At 45.1% G+C, this 17,723-nt stretch overlaps 2 protein-coding genes across 9 annotated transcripts; both read left to right on the top strand.

Annotated features, from left to right (window-relative positions):
- Window positions 1-1,371: 1,371 nt before the first annotated feature.
- Window positions 1,372-6,491, top strand: prr13 (proline rich 13). 6 transcript variants are annotated; one of them, NM_001386341.2, is given in 5 exon segments: window positions 1,372-1,469; window positions 4,206-4,241; window positions 5,416-5,765; window positions 6,042-6,343; window positions 6,400-6,489. In NM_001386341.2, coding segments are annotated over 3 exon segments (408 nt in total). In that variant the 5' UTR covers window positions 1,372-1,469; window positions 4,206-4,225; the 3' UTR covers window positions 6,084-6,343; window positions 6,400-6,489.
- An 857-nt stretch (window positions 6,492-7,348) lies between these two features.
- Window positions 7,349-12,769, top strand: myg1 (myg1 exonuclease). 3 transcript variants are annotated; one of them, NM_001309488.2, is given in 7 exon segments: window positions 7,349-7,594; window positions 9,043-9,155; window positions 9,580-9,739; window positions 11,014-11,163; window positions 11,815-11,937; window positions 12,122-12,303; window positions 12,392-12,769. In NM_001309488.2, coding segments are annotated over 7 exon segments (1,146 nt in total). In that variant the 3' UTR covers window positions 12,564-12,769.
- The last annotated feature ends 4,954 nt before the right edge of the window (window positions 12,770-17,723 follow it).

The following is a 17,723-nucleotide window of genomic DNA, read 5'->3' as shown; positions in this document are numbered from 1 at the left end:
CACTGGCAGCTCTCATTTCTGCTGATGCTCGTATCCTCTTCATCATTGTCTGTTCTTCAGTTTGAGATGAGTTTGTGTTTTATAGTTGTTCTTTGTCCTGATTTCCTCTCTTATGTTGTTATAGAGTGTGCTGCTGTTATTATTATGATCATTATTATCAAATCTTATAGTCTTTATTATTCTTCTATAGTCTTGTGTCGTCTTAACTAGGCATGGGCCGGTATAAGATCCTGACGGTATGATCAATTTGGAAACATGATCACGGTTTGATGGTTTGACGGTATTGTGATCACGCTCTGGGTAAACATCTCCCTTTGAGGACGATATATATATAATTTTGAGAAACATTTCCGCAATATTGTGGAGCAGTGAACAGGTTAAATAACTCCAGTCAATCACAGACCTCTGCTGTCTTCATTAGTTTGTAAAGCTCTGATTTCTCTATCATTTAAAGATGCATCTTTGGATATTTTCTGCTGGAGATGTACAAATCTCTCACACACACACACACACACACACACACACACACACACACACACACACACACACGTCAGGGGCGCTATACAGCAGATTTTGGCAGTTTTAAAACTTTGACTTTTCCATACTGTGGTATATCTTGAAAACACTTCTCATCTAATGCCTAATCTTAACTTAAACTCTTTAAATACTGTGAGGAGATCTGCATATGCTGGAGCTGTGCTTCATGAGGACACACACACACACACACACACACTCTGCTGTGAAAGGAGTTCAGCGCTTCACTAGCACAAAACTACATTCATTCATTTTCTTTTCGGCTTAGTCCCTTTATTAATCAGGTGTCACCACCGTGGAATGAACTGCCAACTGTTCCAGCATATGTTTTACCCAGCTGATGCCCTTCCAGCTGCAACCCAGTCCTGGAAAACATAATTACAGTGTTTTATATTTATTTCATCATGTTTTAATCCAGCTCTAGTCTCTCTCTCTCTCTCTCTCTCTCTCTCTCTCTCTCTCTGTGTGTGTGTGTGTGTGTGTGTGTGTGAGGCGCTGGAATGTTCAAGGTCTGCCAGGTGTTTCTCTGGATGCTCTTTGTGCTGCTGACAGTATATCTCCGCCTTTACTGTAAACATGTCAGTAGTCGCGCGCGCGCGCGCACACACACACACACACACACACACACACAGCTCCAGGTGTGTGTCAGGGTTCTAGACTCTGTAACACACGCAGACTTCACTCATATATCCTCAGTTAGCCTACAGAAAGCTGCTTCAGTTCCCCAGCTCCTCCACCGTCCCTCTGCAGATCTGCAGTCAATAATCAATAATCGCTGATTGACTCGATCAATAGCACAGGTAAGGCGGTCGCACTGCGTGCGCAGCCCTGACGTCACGCCGGTGCTCGTGCTCTGGCTCGCGGAAGCGGAAGTCTTTCAGTGTGTTCGGGATTGTCGGGGAAAGGTGTGTGACCGAGACATTCATCATCATCAGGTGAGTTTCAGAACGCGTGTGCCGGATCCTGACCGCTGCTCGAGCTCTGACAAGCTGTTTATGACTGTGTGTTCCTCTGCAGGGCTAGTGTTAGTGTGCGTGTAAGTGCGTGTGAGTGTGTGTGTGTGTGTGTGTGTGTGTGTGTGTGTGTTTGCTCATCCTCGCTTTCCGTCTTTGATGTCAACCTCAGTTCATTAGTGAAATCTGTCCTCAGTTATGTACGGTAATACGTCAGTTTCCAGTACACACACACACACACACACACACACATAAAAATACACACATCTAAAAATAGATGGGAGGGATGCGCCGAACAACTGTCGAATAAACTCACTGATGTGGAGCAATGCAGGACTTTGTCCAGAAACTGCAAAGTGTGTGTGTGTGTGTGTGTGTGTGTGTGTGTGTGTGTGTGTGTGTGTGTGTGGGCGCGCTGCTGTTGTTCCAGGGCGTTCCCGAGGTCAGAGACTCCTGCTCTGGCGTTTCCTGTTCTGCGCAGTGTCATAAGGAGAGACGCTGTTCAGTTGTGTTTGTTGTGAGATGTTCTTGACCCTGAACACACCTGAAACCCCTCCTGAGTGTCTGTAGTCGTGTGTAGTGCAGGTCTGCATGGTGTTGGTGTTACGGTTGGTTCACCGCACTGTAGAGCAGCTGCCGGGTAAATTAATTCACATGTAAAACCCTTTTGGATATGTGAGAAGTGTCCTGCATCTCCTGCTCGCGTCTCCGTCAGCTCTCCATGATTTCCCCTGATGAAGGACACGTCTTCACCATGAGCCCTGATCTCAGTGAGAATACTGCTCATGTCTATTATCAGACGCGCTCCAACACCTGCAGAAGACCCGTACAGCACAGAGTTTCCCGGTAGTGTACAGCCTGGTTTCTCCTTCAGTGTGGAGTGATCGGCGTGACCCTCGGCTCATGTTAAGTGTGTAGCTGTTCTGCTGTGTGTTGCTCTGCAGTAACTCTTCTGAACACTAGCTGGCAGCAGGTGTTCCTGTTCCTCTGTGTCGAGTTTCTTCACTGGTGTTTTGTTTTTTCTGAACGCTTCCTTAATCTACAAGTGGCTCAAACTCACTCATTCAGAGTCGGGAACCGGCGGACGTGAAGCAACTTTAACCATGAGGGAAACAGAACAGCAGTCTCCATCTGGAGCTCCTTCAGGGGACTCCCCACTTGTAAACACTCGCTGCATCCAGCTCACCCGGCTCTCACCTCTGCCCACACTCGTCAACGCTGCCAAGCCGACCAATCACAGAGCTTGCGCTATGAGCTGTTGGGACATGTACGTACATATTTTGAGAGGTGTGCTTCAACGTCGCCGAGGGCTATGCGTCCACACGAAGGCTGTGTTTTAGTGTGCGCTTGACACAGAAGTATTAATCCGCCTTAAGTGTGTGTCCGCCACTGTAGTGCGCACATTAGCCACTAAACAGTAGTGTAGTGTGTATTTCTATAGCGCATGTGTCATGTACAGCCAAAGCGCTTCACCATCGTCAGGGGGGTCTCCACACCTCCAGCAGTGCTCAGCTCCACCTGATGATGCTCCGGCAGCCACAGGACAGCAGCACCAGCGCTTCACCACACAGCAGCTGTGGGACTGGAGAGACAGTGAGAGAGCCAATTCAGTGGATGAGGATAATTGGGAGGCCATGATGGGTAAGGGCTGATGGAGGGAGTTTGGCCAGGACACCGGGGTTACACCCCTACTCTTCTACCAGAATTGCCATGGGGTTATTAATGAGCACAGAGAGTCAGGAGCTCGGTTTAAGGTGCTCACTGACAGTATGGTGTCTCCTTCACTACACTGGGGCGTTAGTACTCACACAGACCACAGGTTGAGCGCCCCCTGCTGGCCTCACTTACACCACTGCCAACAGCAGCCTAGTGTTCCCATGTGCTCTCCCATCCAGACACCGACCCGGCTCAGCCCTGCTCAGCCTCAGTGCGGGGCCGGTGGTGTGGCTGCGGCGGTACAGAACTGCTCTTTTGATTCCTTTGTAAAGGTTTGTCCGTGTGCCGTTTTGTGGCTGTTCGTGTGTTCAACATCTTAAATTCAGATCAAAACACATCATCATAATTGTACATTAGTAGAGTTTTCTCCAGTGTAATACAGCGAGAATAAGAGCAGCAGCTCCAGAGCGAGTCGCCTTCACTGCTGACTCCAGACCACCCTGTTCATATGACAGACCGCTGAGAACATCAGGAGGAGTTTAGAGGAACTCAACCATGCTGGACCAGTTCAACAAGAGTCAAACACTTCCCTCCATTCTCCTTTTTCTTCCTCCTCCTCTTCTTCCTCTTACCCCATCTCCTCTTCCTCTTCATCCTTCCCAATTCTTCTTCCTTGCCTTCCTCTTTCCCCCCTATTTTTTCTGTCCTCTTCCTCCTCCTCTTCTTCCCTTTTCCACTTTTTCTTCTGCCTTTTTCTCTTCCTGTTCTTCTTTTTCTTCTCCCTCCTCTTCCTCCTCCTCCTCCTGTTATCTTACCACCCCTCTTCTTCATCTTCCAGCTCTTCATCTACTTCCTTTTCCCCTTCTTGTTGTTTTTCCTCTGTCTTCCTCCTTTTCTTCTTCCTCCTCCTCTGTCTGCTGTAGTCAGTCATGTCTGTAGTAAACAGTGGCTCTTTGAGGAGTGCAGTCAATCTATGATGAAGAACACTAGTGTGTGTTCATTACTCTTCTGGTGTTACACACACACACACACACTCACACAGTTCTCTTTTGTCTGTTGCAGATCAGCTGGACGAGGGGACCATGTGGCCGAATCAAGGTAATTTTGTTGGTTTAGTGTCCTGAATGAGGATCTGTGGTTCTCCTGAACAACTGACCCCCGATCAGCCTCGGCATCTGTGTGTGAGATGAGTGGTCTGCAGCTTTAGCCACGGTCATTCTCATGGTGGATCTGTTACTAGCAGTGTAGTGTTTGACAGGCTCGTCTTCAGGACTCCGGCTCGGGGTTCAGAGTTTGTCTCGCTGTGCTCCATCGTTCAGTCTGTGTGATTTAAAGACTGAGAGCGTGCTCCGACAGTAAGATGATGGAGGAAAGAGTGCGGTGCTGGTGATATTCTGAAACCCAGTGCTGGTTACAGTGTGGGGTTGGTGAACGCTGGTGATGATGACCGATGGGTTGTTCAGGGCGGCTGGTCAGACTTTTCCTGTAAGTCTGCAGGACTGAAGAGCCGAGAGATGATGTCCTACAGACAGACTTCACAGATCTGATATTTCTCAGCTCTAGAAAGGGTTCTAGCCGCATTAGGGGAATGTTTTGATCAGTGGTGTCAAATGCAGCACCGAGCTTCAACAACACTAGGAGAGTAATGCCGGCACGATCAGACGATAGCAGCAGGTCATTCAGAACTGTCAGCAGGGCTGTTGAGAACGTAACTGTTGTTGATCTGGACAGGTCTAACCTGTTTAGGCAGTTCTTCCTCTCCAACTGCTGAGAAAGTCTGACATGTGTCCATTAACCATCTACAGTGCTCTAACTGGGACGAGGCTGTACAGACAGATTCACTGTGCTAATTTTACTAATGGGGCGGCACGTTTGCCTCACTGCAAGAAGGTCGCTGGTTTGAGTCTCGGCTGGGTCAGTTGGTGTTTCTGTGTGGAGTTTGCATGTTCTCCCCGTGTTGGCGTGGGTTTCCTCCGGGTGCTCCGGTGCTCACTGTCTAAACTCATGCGCTATAGGGGAATTGGGTCGGCTAAATTATCTGTAGTGTATGTGTGTGAATGAGTGTGTATGGATGTTTCCCAGTGATGGATTGCAGCTGGAAGGGCATTCACTGCATAAAAAAACATATGCTGGATAAGTTGGCGGTTCATTCTGCTGTGGCGACCCCTGATTAATAAAGGGATTAAGCTGAAAAGTAAATGAATAATGAATGAATGGTTTTTATTGCTGGTGATTTACACACTGATGTTTCTCTCCTGTCTGTGATGCACAGGACCGCCCAATCCTGCCTATCCCTGCCCTCCAAACCCATCCTACCCAGCCATGCCCATCCCATCAGGCCCTGGGCACAACCCGTCCTATCCGGCCATGCCTATCCCATCAGGACCCGGGGTTAACCCAATGTACCCGCCGGGCATGAACCAGCCCATGCCGCTCCCACACATGGGTCCCCATCATCAGCCTGCGGTGCCTGGTCCATATGGGCCGTACCCGGGTGCAGGAGTGCCGTGCACCGTCCCCCAGTATGGAGGACATCCGGCGGGACACAAGAAACACAAGAAGATGAAGAAGATGAAGAAAGCGCACAAGGAGCACAAGCACATGAAGCATGGCAAGAGCAAGGTGAGAGCTGACCGCCGAATACTCATCTGGAAAGAGTCGAGATGTGTGTGTGTGTGTGTTTGTTTCAGTCGTCCTCCTCCAGTAGTGTGTGTGTGTGTGTGTGTGTGTGTGTTTCAGTTGTCCTCCTCCAGTAGTGTGTATAACTGATGTGTGTGTGTGTGTGTGTGTGTGTGTGTGTGTGTGTGTGTGTGTGTGTGTGTGTGTTTCAGTCGTCCTCCTCCTCCAGCTGTGTGTATAACTGATGTGTGTGTGTGTGTGTGTGTGTGTGTGTTTCAGTCGTCCTCCTCCTCGTCCTCCTCCAGCAGTGACTCTGACTGATGTTCTGCTCCTGCAGTGGTTCTGGCTCGCCGCTGACGCCTGCGCTGTCAACATGTTCATCTGCTGATAATCGATGATGAATATCTGTGCCTTACACTACACACTGATCAAACCAGACACAATATTCATATATAGAGAATCCTGCAATAATGTAATGTCAATATAATATCAGTCCTGCAGTCATGTTCATATAGTCGTCTTTATTCCCGAGTGAACGCTGTGAGCTGCTCAAATCAACATGTGAGAGTCTGATAATCAAGGAGATCTGCAGTAAAGCTGTGTGTGTGTGTGTGTGTGTGTGTGTGTGTGTGTGTATGTGTGTGTGTGTGTGCGTGTGTGTGTGATTAATTAATGTGTGTGAAATCAATAAAGTCAACAAATGCTCTCGCTGGAGTGTGTATTCCTGCATCAGCTGTCAGATTCTGTTTTTCTTGTATTTCCTGTTATGTTGTTTCTCCTGTATTTTACATATTTTTAATAATGATGTCAGGAACAGCACTTCTGCTGAATTATCTCGGAGAAACAGAGTGAGCTTCACAATATGACCTGAGCTGTAGATGGAGGAGCTGAACACGCAGCAATATCGAAGGCTCGGGTTTTGAAGAGTCAAGAGGTAAAAAATAAATAAATAAATAAAATAAAAATAAGAGAGTCTCAGATTCATAACCCACAGTAGGTGGCGGTAATGCTCTGATAAGAATGCGAACCGCCAATAAATACCAGGAAGAAGAAGAAGAAGAAGCTTCACAATATTATAGCTGTGTCCCAAATCGCATACTTATGCACTATTCTACGCCATTTTGTAGTATAAATAGTGTAAGTAGTGTGAACTGAAAACTCTAAAAATAATAAGAGCACTTTAATTACCCGGACTCAACGACCGCAGGTTTGCTTACGTAGCGGAAGGGGCGGAGCTATCAGACGTACATGTTGAATAACTTTATTTATTTTGGATGGTGAAAGCAAAATTCTCCTACGAGAGTGATTATAGCGCCTCCCGATGGTGAATGCGGCAATACACACGGCAGGTATTATCTGATATTTTGGTCATTTATTTCACTGATTTGGCAACCGTCAAACGTCATCAGGGAAACGGTTTGAATTTCCGCTTAGTAAAAACACATTAGTGTGCCATTTGGGACGACACTACATACATATACTATCCTGTTGAGTGTGTAAGTGCATAAGTACATAGTGCATGAGTGCATAGTGTATAGTGTGCCATTTGGGACGCAGCTTATTAAATAAAAAAAAGATCCTTAAATATGACGCATGCGCACACTGCATCTCCCGTCCGGCTGGCGGCGCTGCAGAGGAGACAGAGCAGCAGCAGAGGAAGCAGCAGCAGCCGGAATCATCAGATGAGAGTGTGCTCTCGGCTCCTCAGCTCAGTGTTGATCAATAAACATCATCTGATGAAGATGAAGATGAAGATCGGCACTCACAACGGAACTTTCCACTGTGATGAAGTCCTGGCGTGTTTCCTGCTGCGGCAGCTCCCGGAATACAAGGTGCGCGCAAGTGCATGTGTGTGCGTGTGTAACGTTATATATAAGTGTGCACGTGGGCACTAATGTCTATGTGTGTGTGTGTATATATATATATATATAAATAAATAAAATAACTTTTTAAATTGGTTTAATAGTTAACTAGCAGAGTACAGATGCCCAAGATAAGCTCTGTGTTTTTCTGGGTTTTGGGAGAGCTTCAGGAAAATTAAATATTATTTGCAAACTGACATCAGTTTAAATGTGTAAAAGATTGAACATCACCCAGAGTCTCCAAGCAGGAGCCCACACCACCATCTGCTGTCATAGAGGCTGTGTTAAATGAACAGATCATTATTACTACGGTAAACTCTTACTTCAGTTAAAGTGTTGAGCAGACTCAGAATATTCACACTGGAGCTCCGCGGTGATGTTCAAGGCTGAAAGTCAGAGATGTTGTTTAGTTGTAAAGTGACTAATGCGGTTGTGCATTACATTGTCAAACTTACCATGAGCACAAACACTCCACAGTTACTGGAGAAACACCGTACTGGAATATCCCGAATAATGTTATAAACATGTAAACAAATATATGATATACTCTATTTTAATTAGGTTTTATAGTGTCATATCTGTCATATGTGCCACATATATTGTGAAATGTTGCATTAAAGGCCACTTGTGTTTTCAGCCATTGGCATGATAATATGCACACGCAGGTTCCTCAACTGTGCTTTATTAAATGCTTTTAGTGGACTCTTTTCTCCAAGTGAACTTATTTGCTTTATTTCTAAATGCATGCTGCATAAATGACAAGTTGTAGATGTAAAATCCGCAGATCAACATGGATGTCATATATGTAGGATAATCTGCGATCATGGGATAGCGCTGCGGGATTGGGATCCAGAATCTCGCTGGTAGTCGGTCATCCGGGCACTTCTGGCATACTGATTTTCAAAATGTAGGAATTCAGACACGCTACTCTGCTCGCGTACTGATTTAGTGAAGTGTACAGGAGGGAAGTATGCGGTTTCAGACGCAGCCTTGGTGTTTTACTGAGGTGTATCTGCTGAAGCCCGCACTGTAAGTGTGAGTGATGTTGGTGTACAGCACAGTCCTGAACATCTCTCCTCTCCTCCTGCTGCGAGCTGATCATCCACAACACACACACACACACACACACACACACACACAACAAGCCTGGAGATTCACTACGCAAGGGTTAGAGGTCTGAATAAGAATCAGTTGTGTAGGATTGTGTGTGTGTGTGTGTGTATGCATGCATGTGTGTGTGTGTGAATGGATTGTTTGTTTTGATGGTGCTGTACACGCACACTCAGTTGCTCTATCTCTCTGTTTCTTACACACACACACACACACACACACACACACACACACACACACACACACACACACACACACACACACACACACACACATATGCGTGTCTCAGGGTGTGTGTTCTCCATCAGGATGCAGAGATCGTGCGCAGCAGAGATGCTTCAGTTCTGGCTGAGTGTGATGTTGTGGTGGATGTAGGAGGAGAATATGACCACAGCCGGCAGCGCTACGACCATCACCAGAGGTACACACACACACACACACACACACACACTCACACTCTGCAGTGTTTAGAGTGGTCAGTTTGGTGATGTTCTGTACAGTAATGCTGCTCGTGTTCGGAGCGCCTCACTCCACTGTGCTCTGAACCCTCACTGATCAAGTCATTCAGTGTGCGCAGGTGTGTGTGTGTGTATTTGTGTGTGTGCGTGTTTGTGTGTTTGTGTGTTTGTTTGTGTGTTTGTGCGTGCGTGTGTGTGCGTGTGTGTGTTTATGTGTGTGTGTTTGTGTGTGTGCGTGTATGTGTATGTGTTTGTGTGTGTGTGCATGTGTGTGTTTGTGTGTGTGTGTGTGTGTGTGTGTGTGTGCAGGTCTGTGTGTATGTTTGCTTTCAGAGAGTGTGTTACAGATGTGCAGAGTGTGTGTTAAACACTCATGCTCCTCCACAGGGCGTTCGCGGAGAGTTTCCACAGTGTGTGTGCGCAGAAGCCGTGGGTCACCAAGCTGAGCTCCGCCGGTCTGGTGTACGTTCATTACGGGAGACGCGTCCTGCAGCAGCTCACACACCTGCAGGAGGACGAGCCACAGCTGGAGGTGCTGTACGACAAGGTGACTACACACACACACACACACACACACACACACACACACACATATTAGAGTACCCGCAGGGTCTTAAAGCATTGAGAAGTCGTAAGTGTGATCATCTTGAATTAAGGCTCCTCTAGTCGTGGATTTGGTCGCAGGTCTTGTGTTGTTCATTTATTTAGTTTTTGCTAGGATTGAGTTCAAACCATAACAAAACGAACTGTTACTAATGTAGGCTAATCACAGTTGATGCAGAGTAATGTTGAGCGCCCCCTGCACACACGGTGTGTTCTCCTGTTCTGACTGATGATGAAGCTGATCTTCATCAGGGCCTGCAGCCTGTGCTTCATATTCATTCATTCATCATTCATTCTGCTTCAGCTTAGTCCCTTTATTCATCAGGGGTCGCCACAGCGGAATGAACCACCAACTTATCCAGCATGTGTTTTACGCAGCGGATACCCTTTCAAATTCAACCCATCACTGGGAAACACCCATACACACTCATTCACACACACTTATTCACTGCGGCCAGTGTAGTTGGTCACTTCCCCTATAGCGCATGTGTTTGGACTGTGGGGGAAACCCACGCCAACACGGGGAGAACATGCAAACTCCACACAGAAACACCAACTGACCCAGCCGAGACTCAAACCAGAGACCTTCTTGCTGTGAGGCGATTGTGCTACCCACTGCACCACTGTGATGCCCCGTGTTTCATATTGTTCTCTGATGATGGGAGGAGGCGCTGCTGTTCTGCTCCTCATGTGCACACAGTCAGTCTGCAGCTCCTCATCTCTGCTGTGTATCAGGATGGGAATGGGCCGCTCCTCATCTCCTGTGTTCAGTTCAGTGTTGGGATGGTGCAGCAGCGGAGCTTGCAGGGGGATGATGTGGATCAGCTCATACACACACTCACACTGTTTCCCCGCCGGGTCCTCTGCAGTGTGTTCTCCTCATCACACAGTGCAGTGTGAACTGAAGGAGAGGATGCAGGACTCCGCTCTGAATAATGAGGAAAAGACCAATCAGAGAGGAGAATGTCTGCAGCCCCGCCTCCGTGTTCAGATGTCTCCGCCTCCTCTATCACTGACATACAGCAGCAGCAGCAGCGCTGAACACAACACGGCCTCAGCAGCGGCTCCAGAACACTGAACACACAGGGGTAGTGTGAGCGGGAACCACAGCAGAACTCATGCACTGTACAGCTAACATGTATTAGTGTAGACGGGGCCACACACACACACACACACACACACACACACACACACACACACTGACGCTCTTCTGTGCAGATGTACGAGGGGTTCGTGGAGGAGGTGGATGCGGTGGATAATGGCATCAGTCAGAGTGACGGAGAGCAGCGCTACACCATCAGCTCCACCATCAGCAGCAGAGTCAGTTACCTGAACCCTCAGTGGAACAGCAAAGAGCAGGACACAGAGGTACACACACACACACACACACACACACACACACACACACACACACTGGTTTCCATCCAACCAATCAAAGCGAACAACATCGTCACTTCCTGATTAACAAGCGCCAAATATCAACAGTACAAACAGAATGTGCTGCAGTAGGAGCAGCCGCATCAATCCTTTCTTCATCTAATAAATGACTCTGAAGGCAATCCTGACACGCAGTGAACGCGCGGTGGTGTTTGAGGTGTCAGACGCGGAGCACAGACGATCTCGAGCTCATTAATAATACAATAACACACATACTGAAACGGTTACGGCGTTTAGAGTGACCACATCTACAGTTCAGATCAGTTGTGCAGTGTGCTCGGCCTGCTGGTGCATCATTCACACACGTGTTCATCATCACATGACCTGTCATCACAACATCACATGAGCTTTAATGTGCATACTGAAATTTGTGCGGTAAAAGTGTTTCCATCATGTTTATGTGCATCTTCTCTAATGGAATGAAAGGTTGATCCTCCTCAGGTATGCGCAGACGTTTTTATTCATCATGACGTTTCCATCCACCGTTTCCATTCACCAGTGTTTAATGCGCATATGCACAATGAACATAAGATGAGGTGTGTGGAAACACCGTGGTGAGGTCACTCTGCTGATGCTCCACAGGAGGGTTTCCGGAAAGCTCTGGCGCTCGTGGGCTCTGAGTTCCAGGACCGGCTGCTGTACTTCACCAATGCCTGGCTGCCGGCACGGGACGTGGTGCTGCAGGCGATCAAGAGCCGACACCAGGTCTGTAAACACACACACATGCACACACACGCTCGCATGCACACACACATGCACACACATCTACGCACGTATACACACACATGCACACTGATCTCAGAGCCGTGCAGCTCCTGCTCTTCTTTTGCAATGCTCAAATGTGTGCGTGCGTGCGTGCGTGCGTGTGTGTGTGTGTTTGCGCATGCAGGTGGATGTGAGCGGGCAGGTGCTGCTGCTGCAGCAGGGCGGGTGTCCGTGGAAGGAGCACCTGTTTGCTCTGGAGAAGGAGCTGCAGCTGCAGGAGCTCATCAAGTTTGTGCTGTACTGCGATCAGAACGGCCACTGGAGGGTGCAGTGTGTGCCGGCCGGACCCAACACCTTCCAGAACCGGTAAGACACACACATATATACACACCCTCACACACACACACACACACACACACGCAGCTGAGAGTGTGTTCTGTGCTGTGCTGTGCAGGTTGAGTCTGCTGGAGGAGTGGCGAGGGCTGCGTGACGATGCGCTGTCAGAGCTCAGTGGAATCCCAGAATGCATCTTTGTGCACGCCGGCGGCTTCATCGGCGGAAACAAGACGCAGAGCGGCGCTCTGGAGATGGCCAGGAGAACACTGCAGACGGCCCCTACTCACTGACACACACACACACACACACACACACACACACACACACAGGTGATCAGCACACCCCTGCTCAGGCTCTACTGTTTGTTTTGATGTGATATTTGTGTGTTCTGTGGAGGAAGTGGAGCAGCAGACACAGGAAGTGGACGACAGCAGATCTGCCGAACTGACTCTTGCATACAGATGAGAAAACTGAATAAACAAATACAAAACCAGAAGCTCAGATCTCTCTGATGAATTTATAATGGAGATTTACATGTGTAAATGTGAAATGCAGCAGATGCACTGCACACACACACACACACACACACACACAGTTGTGCTTCTGCTAATGGCTAGTGTTTTCTTTCTGCGGTATAGGGTCTGTTTTCTTTTCAATGCTAATAGTTGGAAAATATATGTAAATAATCAATAACATGGAGTCACTGTAAAACACTGATGTCAAGTAGCATTGACAATAAAACTAACAAATAAATCACTTGGATTATTCTATCTGGAGTTCAGGCTAGCTGCAGAGAATAACCCTCCATAGCAACTTATGTCAACTTAATTTAATTTGCTTTCATGCAAATAAGTCAAAGTTAAACTCAAATAAAATAAATTCAAAAGCTTAAATCAATGTTTTATTTTGACGCACCATCTTCTAGAGCAAATCAATTCACAATTATGATAGATTTAGCTTTCTGGAGTTACTTCAGTAACTATTGCATTACATTGAATCTTGCATGTCTTTTCAGATGATTGAGAAGTTAGTCTTATCATCATTAATGACATTTCCACAAGATTTACATTTTCTAATTATTTAGCAAAAAGCAAGACTACATTTGTCTTAATCTATGAGGCGATTGTAAGAGACCCCACTAAATCAGCTATACTTCTCAACAACGGTAACCCCAAAAAAACATTTTTTTTAGTAATGACAGTTTTTATGTTCAACACTTTTTCTACATAATATACAGATTAAAATGCCGAAACAAAGAAAATAAATTATTAAGAAACAACAGAGATATAAATTATTTAAACTGACCTAAAGCACACTCAACAGAGAACAAACGTGATTGGTGCAAAACCACGAATACTAATGAGTCATTTGCATATGGTCTATTCTCTAATAAAACACAATTTTAAAGGTCTTTATGACATTAAATATGATAATCAAAGTATGGGAAAACAATCTAGACATCAGATATTCAAATTCTGAATGAAAATATGCAAACAAGAACAAAGAAAAACACAAACAAACAAATGGTCATGAGAAAACTCACCACTGCCGAAATGCTGTGTCTCAACACCTGGTCAAGCCCCAGACTCTTCATTTCTCTAGGGCAATGCTCCCAACGGTTATTCTTTATGAGGATGATGTCGGTTTGGTTCTTGCATTGCCTTAGGGGAGATGTTTGGTAGAAGAATGATATATCTACTTAGATATATCCGCCAGATTGAACCTCGACCTGATCTCTTAAATTATTTTCATTAAATTAATGAGTAGGAGGTCAGGACCATCTCTCTGGATATCTCTGATCACATTTGGGACTAGTTCTTGGGCTATCTTGGGCTTATAGAACCACTTGCATGTTGATTAGAGATACCCTGGAGAAAATCAGCATGGGGAAGGAGAAGTCAATGACCAGTTCATGGCTATTTTCTACTCCTGAATCTACGTGTTAGGTTCAGCTGATTTGGGCAAGGGCTCTCATGTTCCTTGGAGAAATCTGGGGACCTGGGAGCCTGGTCTCTGGACTAGCCAGAGTAGGCCCCAATCAGAGACCCCTTCAGACTCTTCTCGGGTGACCTGGGCAACCTTGCGGTGTTAACAAAAGGTCACTTGGGGGAGTGGTAAGTATTCAGCCCCCCTGGGTCCACTTGGACAGCACGCAGGGAAGGTGGTCTTGGGTGAATGGCCTTAAATGAAGCCCAGTCTTCTACTGGTGATTAGCACCACCACACAACAGCACATTGTGCATCAACATCTCCTACACCAGTCATTCGAGTACTTTTCAAAAAAATCAACTCAAACATGAGATCTACTTAAGATTTGTAACCCCAGAATTTACTAGGATTAAGGTTAAGGAGTAAGATTAGTACTTCCATAGGGACACTTTAAAACACCAAATCTCAAATTATAACCTTACAACAGAATGACCAGATTTTCCCTCTGTAAGATCTATTTCCATGGGAAGATTTAAAATTGATCTTCCAAAAACTTAACCCAGAACTTTTCAGAAAAAAAACCCTACATACCTTCTCCAGAACATCTGTAGTGTACATGGCTGGTTTCAAAATAAGATCTTCTGTAACTCTTAGAACATCTAACTCCAGAACCTCTCAGTGAAGGTAACCACACTTCACTCTTTTACAATATCTCAATTTCATGGGAATATTTGAACCTCTTCACCTATAAATATTTCAACTTTACCAGTTCCAGTTTCCTCTTCAAAAATCTGAAATTTAAATGAAATGAAATCAATGAAATTCAGTTTTTTTTTCTTTTCTTTTATTTTCTTTCTCCACGGTGTTATTGAAGACGTTCACAACTACACAATAGCATAGACCGTACACTTATTTCCTAAATTTTTGTCAGACAGTACTCCATGTCATTTGCAGTGGTCTCATAATAAAGTTAACCCTTTGGGAGATTTCTAATGACTGGTTTAAAATCTGTCCAGAACATTAACTCAATATAATTTGCCTGGCAGCTGCTTTGGTTTATTCACATTAAATCAGCTCTTTGGGCAGCTCAGTTCTCCGGGCATATGTTACCTTGGAAATCTTAATGACCGATTCACTCATTGCATAAAAGAATTCTTCTTTCTGTGGAATCTCCCTTATCTGAATAAGTGTTTAACATTAATACAAATTTCTATCTATTATAACTGTTCGGGCTAAGGATTTTTGAGGATGTGCATGCTTTATTTTCACATCAGGTATGAGAGGTTTAAATCGGCTGTTTTCAGAGATTAATTTCGGTGTTTAATTTTCACTGCTGAAAGTCAAAACAACGAAGAAAAAATCCATCCATGCTCAACTACACAAGCCCCAAACCAAGTGAGCTAGTTTGCCAACTGACCAAAGTAAAGGGGGAAAAATAACCTCAAACCAGGCTCAGTTGGGCATGACCATTTCTCCTCTGGCCAAACTCCCCTGTACAGAGCTGCAGTCTAGGCACTGGAGGCTGGAGAATGGTGGACATCCATTGTGGAGAAGCTGCAGATGGGAGAGGTCACTGGCTGGTGTACAGACTGACCCTTCATGATCAATACGTAGACCTGTGGGTCACTATAGGGTCTTAAAGGAATCAATGGCATGCTCTATAATACACCAGGAGCTCCCTCAAATACTGGGCAGCTAAGGCATTGAGGGCTTTGTAGGTAAACAATAAAATTGTAAATTAAATATTTAATAGTGAGTCAATGCACTGATGAAAGAACTGGAGTAATGTGATTTCTTTGTTCTAGAAAGCACTCTAGCAGCTGCATTTTGAACCAGCTGCAGTTTGTTAGTGAGGCCAGCAGGGCGACCGCCTAGTAACTCATTACAGAAGTCTAATCGAGAGGTCATGAAAGCATGGATAAGCTTTTCTGCATCAGTTATTGATCGCTTGTCAAAGTTTGGCAACATTAAGATGAAGAAATTGAGTTTTACAGATGCTTAATCTGGCCTTACACGGGTTGCTGTCAGAAAGCTCTCAAATTACTGACTGAAGATGAGGACTAGGTTAGGGCACACTTGTCAGCTCTACAAATCTGAGCAATCACAGCTTTCTCTATTCATTTGAGGTGTGCATCAGTGTCTGACTGCCACAGCAAGGGCTATGAGACCATGCACAGGTTGTGCTGAAGCATACTTGTGTGCTTGATGCAGAAGTATAAATATGCCTTTTAGGTGTGCTGTTTCTGTGCTATGAGATTCTCTACATCCAGATAAAAATTTTTCACAAACTTTAGCTACTTTTTCACTCATGCTGAATCGTTCTCTTAATGGAACTGCTCCATTTTGTGCCAAACTGGGCCAGGCAGCACTAATACGATTTTATTTTCCACTCAGGCTGCAACAGATCTTTAAAAAATTGCATTAAAGGCAACTACTGATGGGTTGTGTAATGTAAACAGCTCCCTTTGTTCAATAAAACTCAATAGCTGAACTTTCAAGTTAATAAAAACAAAAGTAAACAAGTGTCTAAACACTGCTATGCCGCTCTATCATATTGGGGTGCTGCATATAGGTACATGTTACAGCACCTTTTTTTTAGAGGTCATGTTGCGCACCTCTGGCTAAATTTTATTTGGAGGGGAAATGACAAGTGTAACAATTGAAATTGTTTGCAGGGGGAATAAACTGAACATGACAAATTTAAACTATGATAATGCAACAATAGTGCATTTTTGTATTACAATAGCAGAAATGTATTTTGGACTGGCCTTGTCAAAAGTGAGCGGGCACTTTACCTAATGTCACTCAACTTTAATTTTTACGATCTATGATGATTATATAACATGCAACATTTTGATGGTAAAGTATAACTCAAACCAGGGGTGTCAAACTCTATTCCTGGAGGGCCAAAGCTCTGCACAGTTTAGTTCCAACCCTGCTCCAACACTTACCTGTAGGTTTCAAACCAGCCTGAAGGACTCAATTAGTTTGTTCAGGTGTGTTTAATTAGGGTTGGAACTAAACTGCAGAGCTGCGGCCCTTTAGGAACTGAGTTTGACACCTGTGTTAATGGCTGAAAAGTATTAAAACATTAAATGAACGCAGCAAGTTAAATAAATGAATGTGAAAATGCATCAGGATTTAAAGCACTATTTATCAACTTGACATTTTTAGAAAATATTTGCGTAGCTACCCAGTATATATTAAAGATCAGGGAACAAAACACACAAACGTTACACAGCCCCATAAATGTCAAACTTGTGTATAACTGAATCATATAATGGCCTACTGCTGAAATGCTGAAAATTGCTCATTTGTTAACATGTCAAAACCTAGTGATTATTTTGAGAGCAATACCGACATTTATTAAATTCATTCATGTGACTAGTTTATTAGAGCATATATAGACTAAGAAATCATACAACAGTATCTTGGACAGCAGAGCCACTCTGTAAAGCTTTAGAGCCCAAAAAGTCCAAAACAATATTGAAAGTTGACTTTCTACCATAGTCTTTGATAAGC

This window comes from Danio rerio, chromosome 11 (genome assembly GCF_052040795.2).
Source record: "Danio rerio strain M-AB ecotype USA chromosome 11, GRCz13ab, whole genome shotgun sequence".
Lineage (NCBI taxonomy): Eukaryota > Metazoa > Chordata > Actinopteri > Cypriniformes > Danionidae > Danio > Danio rerio.
This window is presented reverse-complemented; position numbering and strand designations above follow the sequence as displayed.

What these genes read in the sequence shown, in the direction of transcription:
- prr13 (XM_087272748.1), top strand. An exon ending in TGAAGCATGGCAAGAGCAAG is followed by an intron (nt 5,766 to 5,833) that starts GTGAGAGCTGAC and finishes TGTTTGTTTCAG; the next exon opens with TCGTCCTCCTCCAGTAGTGT.
- myg1 (XM_087272792.1), top strand. An exon ending in CGCTACGACCATCACCAGAG is followed by an intron (nt 9,156 to 9,579) that starts GTACACACACAC and finishes GCTCCTCCACAG; the next exon opens with GGCGTTCGCGGAGAGTTTCC. An exon ending in CGATCAAGAGCCGACACCAG is followed by an intron (nt 11,938 to 12,121) that starts GTCTGTAAACAC and finishes TTGCGCATGCAG; the next exon opens with GTGGATGTGAGCGGGCAGGT.